The sequence below is a fragment of the Suillus subaureus genome, assembly GCF_016647635.1.
Source record: "Suillus subaureus strain MN1 chromosome Unknown BJ212scaffold_12, whole genome shotgun sequence".
NCBI lineage: Eukaryota > Fungi > Basidiomycota > Agaricomycetes > Boletales > Suillaceae > Suillus > Suillus subaureus.
The window spans coordinates 365,598-381,954 of record NW_024538568.1 but is presented as its reverse complement, the minus strand read 5'-3'; the positions used below and the strand labels follow the sequence as shown (position 1 = coordinate 381,954).

The window sequence follows — 16,357 nt, the reverse complement described above, 5'->3', positions numbered from 1 at the left end:
GGTAAAAACCTAGTAAGATTAAAGTGAAGCACCACTAAGTACATTGTTGACTATATATAGGGAATTGTAGACGATTCAGGGCAGGCGTGAGTCAACCAATGAGTCAGAGATAAGAGATAAGAATGAGTCACAATGAGTCAGAGATGAGAGATAAGAATGAGTCATCTAATGACGGCAGTGGTGATCGTGATGTAATACAAAATGAGTCAGAGATAAGGATGAGTCATCTAGCGACAGCGGCAGCGATCATGATGTAATACAGGATGAGTCAGAAGACGTAATACAAAGGAAAGGAAAATGAATAGGGGCAAATGCAGTTGTAACATTACCCCTTGTTTAGGGATGAAGTCACCGACTTCAGTTATCCTGGTTAGCCCAGTAGATAGGATTGGCATCGTAATTTGAGTCCAACAAGTCGTCTTGTTCCTCAGTGATAGGGAGTGACCTGTCAGCTAACTCAGCGGCATGATAAATGGTGTCCTGCTCAATCTCCCAATGAGCGAGGGCTTCATAGAAGCCGGGGTCAGTCCAAACCAGTATGGAATGACCACTTCTCCTTTCAGGTCTTTACAAAAGACCAATAGATGTCTGGGTGCATACTCTTTGCAAACCCAACAGTAGTACACTGGGCAGTTCTTGTGATGGTGCCCAGCGGCACGACAATTGCGGCATATGACATTATTGACTGTTGCTGTTTTTACTGTGGTGACGGTAGTTGATTGTGCTGGGGGAGAAGGGGATCTAGATTGTCATTTACAATTTCTGTGTGGAGAGGCCAACATGGTGTGCTTAGCAATGTGGGCAGATCTGCACCTGATAGGGTATCGATGTGTAGTGGGTATGATGGGGGTAGGAGACAGAGAAGCTGGTACGTCAAGTACAGCAATAGGAGGGATATTATCATTCTGATGCTCAATGGTAACTGTTGGAGGGATTGGTGGTGGGACTGGAATAGCAATGTGTGGAGAGGGAGGGCACGCGACTGGGTTGAGAGTGATTCATTCTGTGATGATATGAATAGCTTCTCTGATAGCCTCCCTAGTATCATCAGGCAGCAAATGGATTGCAGTATTACAAATGCATATATGAAGATGACGGAAGATGGTCTTGTGGCATTCATTGTCAAGAAGATTGGTGGTACGTTCAATGAGACTAGCATCTCTGATGGTTCGGATGATGAGTCTGCTAGATATTGCTCCTCTTTCTCCTAAGAGGCGATCTATTTCTATGGTGTATTGTTGGGAAGTGATAGTGGATTCGAACAGGGCGTTGGTTTCCACTTGATCAATGATTGAGAAGTAGTTGGTGAGAATGGAGTCATTGGTTAGGGTGGAGTCTGATGACAGTGGAGAAGCAATGGGGGAAGATGCATTGGCGATGAGGTTGGCGGTGGTAGCAGTCTGGTAATTGATAAGGGATGATGGGGCAGCGACATTTTCGGATATGGCATTCATAGCAGTGGTGAGCTCTTCAATTTGTTGGATACAAAGGCATAGGCATTCAAGGGACATTGTTTTGGAACTACAATTGGTGAGTTCTTTTCTATGCAGTAAGGACGTTGATAGCATTGCTAAGGTTCTTTTCTGGAATCCATTTGTTACTAGTGGAGGAGTATCCTGGAAAGGATACAAGATAGCGTCTTCGTTTACCTGTGCCTTTGTGTGATAAGATCGCATCAATTTCATATTCTTCTTCATTATCGATGATGTCAGGGGGAGGGTCATGGAAGTTTGGACCATGAATCTCTGTTTCATGATAGGAGGATAGCTCAGAAGCATGGAATGTGGGATGAACTCTCCATTGCAGTGGCAATTGGAGTGTGAACATGATGGGTGATAGCATGGCGACGATAGGGAATGGACCATATCTCTTCAGTGCGAGCTTTCGAGATGGTAACTGTGTGATCAAGTTCTTCCCAGATAACCAAACCTTATCTCCTATCTTCCACAGGTGATATTTCTGTCCATGAGTTTGTTCTGCCATTCATTGCATGGCAAGATTATGACATGATAGCACTTCTTCTCTGGATTTCTGGAGTGAGCGAAGTCTTTCTTCTGCAGCAGGTACAGTAGAGTTGGCAAGTACATGAGGGAGAGCCCTTGGTTCATATCCCATCATAAGGAAAAAGGGTGATGCATTTCGAGAGTTGTGTTTTCTGTGGTTGTGAACAAATTCTGCCATAGGGAGGTGTTCTACCCAATCTTCTGGGTGATTACAGCAATAGATCCGAAGATAGGTTTCAAGTTCCTGGTTAAGGCGTTTGGTCTGTCCATCAGTCTGGGGGTGATAAGCAGTTGATGCAGCTATGTCATATTGCAAAAGCTTAGCAAGGGCTTTCAAGAATTTTGATATGAATTGCGGTCCATGATCAGAAATGACTTTCTCATGTAATCCGAATCGACGATAGACGTATTTGAAAAATTTCTTGGCGACACCTTCAGAGGTGATGGTTTTTGTACAAGGGATGAGAATTACCCCCTTCATAAGGCCATGGTCGACCACGATCATAACAGAATCAAATCCCGCACATGGGGGAAGATCAGTGATGAGGTCGACGGAGACCTGGGTAAATGGCATGGCAGTGGCAGAGGGGATAGGGACAAGAGGCAGTGTCGTCAGGTGGGTATTGGACTTCATTTGCTGGCAAAGGGCGCAACCCTCAACGTATTTCTGGATATAGGTGCCCATGGAAGGCCACCAAAAGTCCCGTTTAACCAATTCCTCAGTCTTAAAATGACCGGGGTGACTGGTGGTAGCATGATCATGACATCGTTTCAAAATAAGATGCTGCCTGGCGGGACGGACATAAGTGTGGTCTTTATAATAAAGGATATCATCCTTGATCATCCAATCAGAGAGTGCAGATTTCATTGGGGGGAGAGATAACCCATCAAGGGTGTCAGAGGCAGCTTGGAAGATGGGATCAGGGTCAGAGGGGTTGGGGTTCACAAGGGAAGTCATAAGTTCTACATCAAGAAGACGGACGAACATAGAGTTGGGAAGAAGGGTAATGTCTGCATTATCAGCAGCAGAGTCGGTACCATGGTCAGGGCATTGGGAGAGTGCATCGGGGGCAGCAAGCTTGGCTCCTGCAACGTGGTGGAGTTCAATATCATAGCAGGATAAAATCAACTGCCAACGGGCTTGTCTACGAGTCAACTTCTGAGCAGAATGGAAGTACAACAGGTTTTTGTGATCAGTGAAGACAAGGATGGGGTGAGGGTTCCCTTCTAGATAGTGATGCCATTCGATCAGGGTGCAAATTACCGCCAAGAGCTCATGGTCAAATATCTGATAATTGCGTTCTGCTGGGTTCAGAGTCTGTGACAAGTAACCACATGGGTGATACATTCCATTTTCATCAGTTTGCAGCAATACTGCACCAGTGGCAATGAGCAAAGCATTGGTGGCTACTGCAAACTGTCTGCTGGGGTCTGGGTTTTGTAGGATGGGCTGCTTTAAGAAGCATTCTTTCAAAGTGGAGAATGCTGATGTGCAGTGGTCTGACCACAGGAACTTGAAATCTTTCTTGGTGAGGTTGATTAGGGGTCTAGCAATGTTGGAATAATGGGGAATGAAGTTTCGGTAAAAGTTGCAAAATCCCAAAAATGACCAAACTTCTTTCACCATTGTAGGGATAGGCCAATCGCGAATACCATCAGTTTTGGCGACATCCATTGCAACACATCCAGGGCATATGATCATACTGAGGTATTCCACTTTCTGTGCGTCGAATATGCAATATGCCATTCTGGACTCTCAACTCTAAATCCACTTCTCTGGATGGATCTCCAATGATCTGATCTATCTGTATCTTCCTTCCAGAATCCAAACTCTATATCAGCACCCAACCCCATTTAGACTTCCCCTGTCTCTGGACTCCAGTTAACTATGTTTCCCTTCTGATTATTGATCTGTTACATACATTTCATTTCCAATATGCATTATTGGTGATCCATCCTACTTACTAATAGACTTTGCATATGCTTCATACATAGCCTTTGTGTTTGCTGACTGATTCCTACATGATACCTACAGTATATAAACCTCCTGTAACTCTCAGAAATACTTTAGTTGGAATATCATCTTAGTTCCTGCTCATTCCTGTGTCCTCCAGACTTGAGCCAAGTCTCTTGTCATATTCCAAGTCTTAGGATTGTATCCTAGACTATATCTCCAGCTCTACCTTAGGGTAGTCTATCCCCTGTTAGTTTCTAGTCTGGACTTCATCCAGATTAGTCTTATCCACTTGTCCAAGTAACATCCAGATGTCCATCAGATTTATCTCACATTTCAGATCCAGACATCCATTATCTGCCCTAGTCAAATCCCAGAAACTCTGGACAACTGTTCTAGCCCCTGGAAATTAAGGGCACATACTTGGGAAAGGGGCACAGTGTACAAGCTGAGGCCAAGCCCTTGTGATCTGACCCCCTTTGAGCATGTGACCTTAACAGATATCCACATATTCAGATCTCAGATCTGATCCACATCTTATCTCCCTCTAACATCTCATCATCCAATCTGCCACTCATCCAGTCTGGTCCACAATTCATCTGAATCCACAACCAGTGCTCATCTCCTTTCAGTAACCCCCTAACTCTGGTATTTCAGTTATCTGTATATCTGTCCTACTCACTGATCTGTTACCTATGCTTCATTTCTGTTTCATTATTTGTGATCCATTTCTACTTACCAATAGACTATCCATATGCTTCATACATAGCCTCAGACCCTGCTTATTGATCATTCCATTAGATACCTATAGTATATAACCTCCTGTAACTTTCTGTAGTACCTCGGTTCAAATATCATCTTAGTTCTACTCATTCCTGTCCTCCAGACTTGAGTATCTCTACTCTTGTCACCCTCCGAGACTTAGGATTGATTCCTATAGTCTATCCATATCCACCTCTGTCTATGACAGTCCACTACCATTAGTTTCTAGTCTGGACTCATCTGTATTAGCCCTATGATACTTATCCTGCATCTGGAAGTCATCTGGATCCACTATGCTACTCATCCAACCCTCCGGACGTGTTAGTCTTGCCCTTCTGAAATAAGGGGCAATACTCAGGTAAGGGGCACAGCACACAAGCTGAGGCAGAAGCCCTTAGGATCCATTAGCCCTTGAGTATGACCTTAACAGAGACGGACAATGAACACTTCTCAGCTGTGGCATGCTTGCCATTCTAACACTCCCCCTCAAGGCGAATGCAGGCCAAGTTCTACAGTGAAATGTTTGACTTTGGGTGATGGCAATGCCTTAGTCAGGGTATCAGTGACCATATCTGTGGTGGGGCAATAGATGAGGCGCAATTTGCCATTTTCAATAATCCAATGGATGAAATGAAAATGGATGTTGATATGCTTGGTTTGAGCATGGTATTGGTGGTCTTTGGTTAAGGCGATGGCTGACTGGTTATCAGAGAAGAGTGTGATGGGGTCTGTGAATGGAGTGAAGATCTGACCAATGAAGGAATGCAGCCACAATGCTTCCTTTGCCACATGTGTTGCAGCTACATATTCACTCTCTGTCATTGAGAGTGAAACGATATCCTGTCATTTAGACGACCATGAAACAGCGCCACCATTGATCAGGAAAGCATACCTAGATATTGCTCGCCTGCTTTCCTCCATACTCCTGTTGGTGTCTGCATATCCTACTAGCTCCTTTTCTATCCCACCATAGGTGAGCTTCAAGCTCTTTGTACCTATGAGGTAATGGTAAATTCTTTGCACTGCATCCCAGTGTGCTTCTCCAGGATTGCTTGAGAAATGAGATACCATGGTTACAGTGTAAAAGATGTCAGGATGAGTTCCGAGAGATGCATACATGAGCGATCCGACAGCTTTGCAATAAGGGATGTGGTGCGTAGCAGTGTACTCTGTGCTGGTAGATGGTGATTGGCCTGAGTGGAGTTTTGTGCTGGGTTCCATGGGGTTTGAAACTGGTTTCAGTTCTTCGAAGTTGAAACACCTTATAATGGATTCTAGGTAAGATTTTTGTGATAGGCAAAGCATGCAATTCTCACAGTTATGAGTAACCTCAATTCCTAATAGCCAGTGTAGTTCTCCTAGATCAGTGACCTCAACATAGGTCCATATCTTGTCCTTGAGCTGTTTAATAAGGTCCATTGATGTAGCTGTGAGGGTGCAGTCATCAACATGGACTACAATGATGGTGAGCTCATCAGGTACAGTGCATGAGAAAAACACAGCTTGGTTGACATCACATTGTGTGAGTCCAATCTTTTCCACTAAAATCTCAACTAGCTTCTGATACCATCTTCTTCCACTCTGCTTTAGTCCATACAAAGTCTTTCATAATTTGCAGACCTTGGTCAGTTGCGCTTTCGACTCAAAACCCAGGGGTTGGTGCATGTATATCACTTCCTCTCTGCTGAGTTCTCCATTCAGATAGGCCCCTTTTATGTCAATTTGGTGAAGTTCCAGGTCTAATTGTGCTGCAAGGGCTAGAGTCATTTGAATGGAGGAGAGATTGGCTACAGGTGCATAAGTGTCAAAATAATCCACCCCAGGGACTTGTGAATATCCCTGTGCAACTAATTGAGCTTTGTAGTGGACAATATTTCCAGTGACATCTTTCTTTGCCTGGAAAACCCACTTGGAACCAACAAGATTTGCACCATTTGGAAGGTCTGCAAGTTCCCATGTGCCTGCAGTCTGGAGGGTGGCCAGTTCTTCAAGGATGCCAGCTTCCCATTGCAGCCAGTCAGGGCACCATTTGGCTTCAGCTAACAAGGTAGGTTCAAGTGCTTCTGCTTCAGCCGTGAATTGAACTAAGGATAAGACAAGCTCAGCTGGATCATCATCCTCAAGCAGAGACATTAGCTGCTCGGCTGCATTTTCCCCCTCAATTCCTGCTTCCTCAACAACTTGGTGCAAGGTGTGTGGTAGCTGAACACCTCTTGGTATGGTGCCATTTCCCTCAATAATGTCGAGTACTCACTGACTTGGCTTCCTGACTCTTCTAGCAACCATTTTGAGTGTCGGCAAGGTCAAAAGGACAGGGATTTTTGAAGGGACCAGATGGACTTTGGGAGTTTCTGGCATTGTTTTTGGCTTGTTAAGCATCACTGCAGGGGTCTGTGCAGGAGGTGAGTAAGTCTGTGTCATTATCATTGCATTAGGAATTAAGTCTTCCTCCCCCTTGCAAGGGAACAACACACTATCTGCAGTGTCCCAGTAGACATTGCATTCAACTGTGACTCTGTGTTTCACAGGCCAGAATACTCAGCACCTGTTCTTGCTAGCATCATCTATGCCCACCCATCGTCCTTCCTCTACTTGACCTCCAAGCTTGTCACCATCCTCGATGCATACCCATACTCTCAAGCCCCAGGGTCTCACTCGTTGTAGATCCAGCTTCGTTCCAGTGGCTGCTCAAGGGGCGTACCACCATCTAGGGCTTGTGTTGGTGTGTGGTTCTTTAACCATACTGCATGCCTTACAGCCTCTCCCCAAAGGGTATGTGGTAAGCCACTTTCATGGAGCATAGCTTGTACCTTCTCTACCAGTGTGCGGTTAAGCCATTCAGCAACACTGTTATGTTGTGGCATATCATGGACAGTGAGTTTTTGCTTCATTCCTGCAGCTTTGAGATGCATGCTGAAGGCTTTACCCAGGTACTCCCCTCCCTGGTCAGAGTGTAGTGTCTTGACCTTTGCATTGTGCTGGGTCTCACACCATGCCTCAAACTCTTTGTAGGCATTGAAAGTGTCACTTCTTCAGCAGAGGAGGTACAGGTAAGTGAGGCAAGTTTTATCATCTGTGAAGCTGATATAGTACATACAACCTCCAAGGGTGGCAACAGGTGTGGGTCCCTAGAGGTCGCTATGAACCTCTTCAGCAAACTTGCTCACTTGCTCCCCTTCACGAATTTTCTTGACAGGCTTTTGTGTGGCTTTGGCATAGACACATGATTTGCAGAAGGTAGGTTCTCCTGATGATAGGTCAACCTTGATACCAGACACTAACCCATTTTCAGCAAGTCTTCAAGCAGCACTGGGTGCGATGTGCCCCCTGCACCTATGGAGTTCCATCACAGTAACTGTTTCCATTGCAGCATGTATGCTTCCACTGCTCTCATCATGTACTACACAGTATAACCCCTTGGATGACTTTGGAATCTGCCTGATGACTTCTTTGGTATCCCACTTCAGGTGAGTAAAGAACTTCAGTGAGGCAAAGTTTGGACACATCGACACCATTCAGTACTTCTATAATCATCTCACCAATTCCTACAGCATTAAACAACTGTTTGTTTGCAGCCGTGAATGATTTTGGAGGAATGGTGGAGAGAGTGTCAAAGTTCCCTTTGAATGGGGAGATATGGTGCATAGAGCTGGAGTCATATAGTTCAACAATGGGTCCATCACCTTTAGCCTTGGGACTGACTTCAGCAGCTACTTTGCCATCAGTCTCAGCTTGCTCATTGTCACTGAAACTTCCGATAGGAGTCCAGTTGGGATTGTCTAAGGAGGCAGCATCTTCTCCTACTTCAGAGAAATGATCATCATCTTCTGACATAGCACTGAGGAGGGGATCATTATTGTAGGAGGTTTCAGATAGGGTGAGCAAGTCTGGTACTGAGTTCTCAGTCTCAAAATCTGACAGTCCATCAATAGCAAAGATGCCGTCACTCTCAGAATCAGAGTCAGCAGCTGCATGGGCAGACCCTTGTGTGGTGCAGTTGGTTCCTGCAGACTGACTTTTGTCTGGTTCAGGGCACTTCACCTTGAAGTGCTCTTGCAAACCACAGTTCCAGCAAGGTGGGCGGGGTCTGTTAGCCCCACCTCATCCTCCATGATGTGAGCCTCTGTAACCTCCCCTGTTTCCGCATCCATGGGAGGACGAGTCTGTGGCTGCCATGGCCTCGTCAGTGCCATGTGTTTTGGCACCATTGGTTTGTGTCATGCAGGTGTCCTTTCTGTTGCAACATTCAGACTCTTCAATGATCAATGAGATCAGGATGTCAGGGTCAATAGTTTGGAGGCAAAAGCAGCCAAATGGTTAGGAAGGGACTGGACTATAGTTGACCAGTAATCTTTTTCTTCTATCTGGACTCCTACTGCTGACAATTCGTCACACTTGGCATGAAGCTCATCAAGGAACATGCGCACATCTCCTCCACCTGGACACTTCGACTCTAAAAACTTGGTACAGAGGTCAGTCTGCACATAAGCACCCTTCTCAGTGTATTCACGCACAATCTCCTTCCACATTGCGACAACATCAGACAAGTTCCACACATGTAACACAGTAGAATCAGGGATACACTGGGTAAGCAAGTGTTTTGCAAGGTTTTTGTGTTTCTGCCACTGAGCGAGTGCTATGGGGTCAGGAGGAGATATGGTGGTCGTTCCCCCAGACATCATGGATGGTCTGACAGGCCTTGGATTAGTTCCATCAAATTGTTTCCATAAGTCCTTTGCTTCAACAGCGATCTGGAAGCGCAGCGAGAATATCACCCAGTTGGTGCCTTTGATATTGAGTTTAGGCACATTTGTAGGCAGGGTATCCATGGTGATGGGCACAGTAGTAGACATTGTGTATAGCAGCTTTTGGCAATTGAAATGTGTGAGATGTTGAGCTCCTTCAGAACTCAGGGCTCATAACCTGTGAAAGTTATAACAGCCTTGCGTGGATCTGTAACAATCAGATACTCTCAGTTGTGCATGCAAAGGCAAACATCTGAGGTGTTAGTCCGAATCTGTAGCTAACTAAATAGCTTATATGCTCTTGTGCAAGTGAATAAGTATCTGAGACTTGTAACAAAAGACGTAAGGCGCTGGCCCATGAGATCAATGGATTCTGTAAGTACAAAGGAAAACAAATAAAGATTCAGTATTACAATGGTAAATGGTGTAACAAGAACATATAAGACAGGCAAAAGACAATAATGGGAACATACAAGATGGACAATGAACACTTCTCAGCTGCAGCATGCTTGCCATTCCAACACCTTGTCATATCTGCATATCCGGATCTCAGATCCGACCCTTATCTCTTCTCAGATCCACATCTTATCTCAATCCTATCTGCATCTTATCTCCCTCCAACATCTCGTCATTCAACCTGTCTACTTGTCTGGTCTGGTCCACAACTCATCCGAATCCACAACCAGTGCTTGTCCCCTTTCAGTAACCCCCTAACTCCGGTATTTCAGGTTATCTGTATATCCATCCTGCTCCCTTATCCACTACCTATGTTTCATTTCCGTTTCATGATTTGTGATCCATTTCTACTTACCAATAGACTATCCACATGCTTTGTACATAGCCTCGGACTCTGCTGATTGATCATTCTGTTAGATACCTATAGTATATAACCTCCTGTAACTTTCTGTAGTACCTCAGTTCGAATATCATCTTAGTTCTGTTCATTCCTGTCCTCCAGACTTGAGTATCTCTACTCTCGTCACCCTCCGAGACTTAGGATTGATTCCTATAGTCTATCCGTATCCACCTCTGTCTCTGACAGTCCATCACCATTAGTTTCTAGTCTAGACTCGTCTGGATTAGCCCTATGATACTTATCCCTCATCTGGAAGTCGTCCAGATCCATTACACTACTCATCCAACCTTCCAGACACATTAGTCCTGCCTTCCTGAAATAAAGGGCAATACTCGGGTAAGGGGCACAGTGCACGAGCTGAGGCCAAAGCCCTTCAGATCCAGTTATCCTTTGAGTACGACCTTAACACACCTCCCATCAGTGTATTCAATATTTGGTGTTGGCTCAAAGAAGGCATATACTGGTGATGTCCATCCTTTCTGTAGTTGTGCTGATGGAAATGAAGGCTTATTAACATAATGATATTATACAGGGATAAATGACTTGCTGAGCTCATCATCTGATGCCTCAGCATCTGATATGTCTGCTTCAGTACTTGTGTTGGATGATGAGTCAACAATGATAGCATTGGAAGAGGTATTGTCCTCCTCCTCTGTTTGTACAGCAGCTCATCAGTTCACAGTGTGAGAAGTGGGGTTTGTAGTGACTGATTCTTCAGATGTCGAAGGATTGTTCTTCAATGCTGAAGGTTTTTTCTTTTGTTTTTTGCCCTGCAAAAGTTCTTGGCTACTTGCACTAATCTTCCATTTCAGCTTTTGGCCACCCTCTGCAAGAGCCTGTGCTGCCTTTTCTGTCAGTTTTGTAACACGCTTGCTGAACATTGTGGTGGATGGAGATATGGTGGGCTTCTCAAAGTTGAACTTCAAAATCTGTGAGAGCTTTGTTTGTAGTGACCGAAATAAGGTTATCTTGATGCTATATAGTTTTAATATATGTACCATGTGCAAAACCACCATTTTTGGTGTGATGGGTATGGTACCTTGCTTGACAGGTGGGGGATACCCAGTGTGTCTACCTGCACCCATACCTGTGAGGTACCCTTACCTGTGACCCAGGTGGGTTACCCCTACCCATGCCAATGCCTATATGCTTGTATCACTACTTACTTGCACCTGCCCTAAACCTTCCATAGTTGTTCCCTATAAATACATGACTCTTCCCACTGTAGTTCTTTACTTTAATCTTACTAGGTTTTACCTGGAACTTCCTTCACTTAGGACCACCAATCACTTTAAGTCAGAGGCACTCCCTCTGTCTTAGCTTACCTTGAATGTTTGGCTTATCGCTGAATGTAGATTCTCAGCAGAGGTCCTGACTCTTATTGAGTCATCTGTCATTAGAACTATCCTAGTTCATAACACAATACTCCTGCCGATGCACCTTATTGCCTTAACAGATTAAATTGTTCCCCAGGGCTAACACAGTGATCACAACAACTATCTGCAATTGAGATGACACAATTGTACAATGAAATCCATTCCAGACATCATATCATATTTATGGGTCAGTAGTTGCAATGACTCATCACACAGAAGTAATGCTGCCAATTCCAGTATGAATGAGAGGGTTGTTGAATCACCCTTGTACAATTAGTTGTTGGCTACAGAGGTTACCCTTATAATACTCTACACCTTAACATGTCATAATTTCACTAATGGTAGGTATTAGTCCTTAATAAGGTGAATATAAGACTTGACAGCAAAATTTGGATTTCAGTGATCTACATGACATCAAAGCAAGCCTAGACAGTTCCGGCCGTGGCGCAAGGCACTTTTCGACACTATGACATAGAACCGGTGTCTCCAAGGTGTCCATGAAATTGGTCCAAGGCTAGTTCAAGTTCGAAGATATCCCCGCGTGCGATATACCCTGCACGGGCCTTTCCAGACTCGAACGGAACCCTATGAGTGCTCGATGTGCCACGAAGAGAAAAAAAATAGCTGGATGCCAGCGCGTTCATCCATCCATGTGACTCTTAGACGCTCATTGACATGTAATTCCAGATCAAGGCTCGGTAGATGCCTTGCGGTCGCATGCGAAGACGGCAACTCAAATGGGAAAGAGCTTCCCGATTATACCACGCGAAAGAAAGGCCTAGGGTGCTGCCAATGACTCTGATTTGGCAATACGTTAAACTGGCGAGACTGTGACGCAAGTTCTCATCCGGATAGTGCCCGACTCGGATGAGTCCGTACTTAGATAGCGCTGGATACATGCGACTATAATTGGTATGGAGTCATTAAACAGACTTCCCCATTCGACCCGGTAGGTGCCTGTCGGTAGTACGATATGCACGAGAAGCCTTATCAGTCGCACAAACCAACGTGCAAGACAGAAGATACGGATCAATGCGACTCAGGGTTCACTATCGGGTAGATGGCGTCAGAGGGCTCGTTAATTGACAATAGGAGTACTAACATATGCCTCGAAACTTAACCTCTTCATTGGCTCGTGGAGCAGGATGATCGTTAGCCGTTGAACGGCTAAAGTATTTGGTTTGTGTAGGGTCGTATCAGCGCACTTTGATATTTGACACTGGGCACTCAGCGTGTGGATACCATTGATTGATAGGCAGACTGCTTTTCTTGTCCTAAATATGCCGTCAGACGATAATCGCATGTGCCAGCAGCTCAGCGCAAAATGGCACCTAAAGGTACCGCCCTTGTCGATAATAAGGGTTCGAAAATGTAAGTGGGCCCTATAGCACAGAACCACCGAGTCTTCTTGGGCGCCTGGAACAGGGTGATGATTAATGTTTGGTTGCCGGTGCCAGTTGATGATTGGTCGATACATTGCAGCCGTAAAGTATTACACGCGGGATCATATCAGTGTACATTTGAATTCGAGAACGAGCGCTCACCATGTAAAACAGTTGATGACCTGGCAGACTAATCGCCTTTCACATTCCCCCAACGATGATTTCACTCCAAATTCAGAGCGTTGCGCTCGGATGAAGAATGACTCGAAATATTGTTTTTGGAGAGGATGACTCCATATTTAATATAATCGATGAACACAGGCTATGCATTTCAACAAAGCACTCCAAGTTCAACCCACGTCAGCGCTCCAAAGTAACACTAAAACATATTAATGGTGTGGGGTATCATGCGTGGAGTCACATCAAAGCAAATTAGAAAGATATTCGACACTGATTAATGAGTACCGCTCACTGTGAAGATACCAGTAATAACTGGGTCAGACGATAACACAAAACGAGATGCCATCACATCAAACATGCAACCTTCAATACCGCTGCCAATGTCTTGAAGATGGCGTGTTCGATGTGGTGGTGAACACCATGCCGCAGTGAGCTAATGATCAACGTGAAGTTCAACATCTCAGATCTCAACAGCGGCCCTCCGATTGCGTTTCACTCTCGAGTTGATCTCATGGAGACAAAAGTGAAATGTCAGTACAGAAAAAATGGCATTGTACCGACACACCGAGCTGACTCTTTGTGATGGAACTTGAAGCTTGAACGGAGAATGTTTCCCATAGGAAACGTTAGGATGGCATGTTGATCTACAAGACGAAGATGCATTGTGGGCACATTGGCAGAATCAAAAAAAAAAAACGTAGAAAACGACAAATTACAAACTGCGCACACGCCACAAGTTACAACCGCTTTCTTCCGGCGATTATGGGCAACACATTCTCCCTCGCTCGACTAGCACTAGCCGAATTCCTCGACAACCTCCAGACCTTCCAAACTCTCCAAGCACGCATCCAGAGCTCTCCAGGGCTCCCACTCCCAAATCCCAGTCGTTCATTCTGGTCCTACCCACCCTCCCCCATCGCCACTCATGTTTCCCAGCTCCCCGCACATGCCGACTTTGTCGTTATTGGCTCGGGTATTACTGGGACGTCGGTTGTGAGGAGGCTTTTGGATAGCGCAAGTGCTGAGGGGCATGATGTTAGAGTTGTTATGTTGGAAGCGAGAGATGCGTGTTCTGGGGCGACTGGGAGGTAAATCTCGTATCGACTCTTTCGTAAAGTAGCGGACTAACATCCTCAATAGAAACGGAGGGCATATCTCACCACCTCTATATCATGATTACACCTCGCTCAAGCGTGATCACGGACAAGTTGTAGCTCAAAAAATGATTAAATTGAGGTTGGCGCATCTCGAGGAGTTACGAAGCGTCGCAGAGCAGGAAGGCGTTCTTGCAGAATCTCAGTGGCGAGAGGTAGAATCTGTAGATGTGTTTTATAACTCGGAAATGTTCGAGAAGGCGAAGACAAAGGTCCAGACGTATAAAGCAGACCTTCCCTTCGAAGCTGAGCACCATGAGGTGTACGAAGCAAAAGAGGCTATCGAGGTACGTTTTACGACACGGTCATAGAAGAGAAACTTATGCTTCGGGCCAGAAATACCGCCTGGCATCTGATACGCTGGGTTGCATATCTTCCAGCGCAGGCGCAATCCATCCATACCAATTCGTGACTGGAATCCTCGCAAAGCTTCTATCACGATACCCCGAGCGGTAAATGACCCCCTCTTCCCATCGAAACCAATGAAACTGACCTACCACCCACAGCTTCTCACTCTGTACCAATACACCATGCACCTCCATCTCACCTCCAACACATTCTAACCCCTACTACACCCTCTCCACCTCCCGCGGGATCATCACAACCCCACACATCATCCACGCAACCAACGGCTGGGCAGCAACCCTCCTCGAAAAGTTGCGCGGTAAAATCATCCCTTTCCGAGGTAACATGTCAGCCCAACGCCCCGGACAATCCCTCCCTATTCCCGATTCCAATCCCGCCACCCACCGCTCGTTCGTCTTCTACACCCGACCAATAGGGTATGACTACCTCACCCAACTCCCCACAGGAGAACGCGAGCTCATGCTAGGCGGCGGATTCGCGCAAGACGGGGACGAAGGATACGAAGCGATGGGAAACACGGACGATACGACGTATAGCACACGTATCGGGGCGCATTTATCTGGTGTGCTTCCTAGGTATTTTGGGGAGAATAATTGGGGGAGGGAGGGGGTGCCTTTGGAGGGGGGCGAAGGGGAGTGGGCAGAGGGACGCGTCAAGGCGTTGTGGAGTGGTATTTTGGGCATTTCGGCGGATTTGATACCTTGGGTTGGCCGTTTGCCGCGTGTGATATCTGGAAGGAGCGAGCCACCATTGAGTTCGGTTGTGAAAAGTGAGAAAGGGGAGGGGATGCATGTGGGTGCTGCGCCGGGAGAATGGATCGCAGCTGGGTATTCAGGCGAGGGGATGGTGCATGCATGGTTAAGTGGGAAGGCGCTGGCAGATATGGTGTTGGGACGGGAAGTGGAGGGCAAGCTTGGGGAGTGGTTCCCGGATATCATGAGAGTTACTGAGAAGAGGTGGAAGAAGGCAAAGGCGGAGAATTTACTGGATGCGTTGGATGATTAGCGTGCGTGTAATATATATTATATTCCACTTCAAGTTGTGATGTAATGCCTTTCGAGAACATCTGAGAAGTTAACCTTGCGCAGGAATCCTCAAAAGACATGACACAGATACGAAATCCTAAGGGAAGAGGTCAACGAAAGCAATATAAGCAACTCGAGATGTCCGAGACGGAAAGAAGCAACCAGTGACAACAACGCCAGTGACTCAGAAATATCCGGAGGCTAGTCTCACCACCAATCTGATTCTCATGCACAAGGTGCACCCTGCACGATCAATGTATGGCTGGAACAGGCGAGCGTCGTTGTGAACCATCGGAAAGGTAACCTTGCTGACACTTCTCAGTTCTGTCGCTGCCAAAATGCACGATACACCAAATTGTCGAAATCTCTCATGAGAAGCGCCTACTTCGAATTCGATTCATCTTACACGCCGATGTACCTCCATGATATCGAAGTATCATCGTACATGGCTATAAATACATATCTATATCATCCCGCGTCACTCACCCCCTTGGGTTGATAGCCGTTTTGTTGTCTACAATTGCAGAGCACCGTGAGCCCCCCCTCGCTGTTCA

General features: G+C 45.8%; 1 protein-coding gene across 1 annotated transcript; it reads left to right on the top strand.

Annotated features, from left to right (window-relative positions):
• Positions 1–14,020: 14,020 nt before the first annotated feature.
• On the top strand, positions 14,021–15,783 carry BJ212DRAFT_1269505 (FAD dependent oxidoreductase; the record flags this gene model as incomplete). Its single annotated transcript, XM_041330814.1, has 4 exons — positions 14,021–14,346; positions 14,399–14,699; positions 14,749–14,864; positions 14,919–15,783. 4 exons carry the CDS (start codon positions 14,021–14,023, stop codon positions 15,781–15,783), a joined length of 1,608 nt encoding a protein of 535 aa, XP_041194095.1.
• Positions 15,784–16,357: the final 574 nt, after the last annotated feature.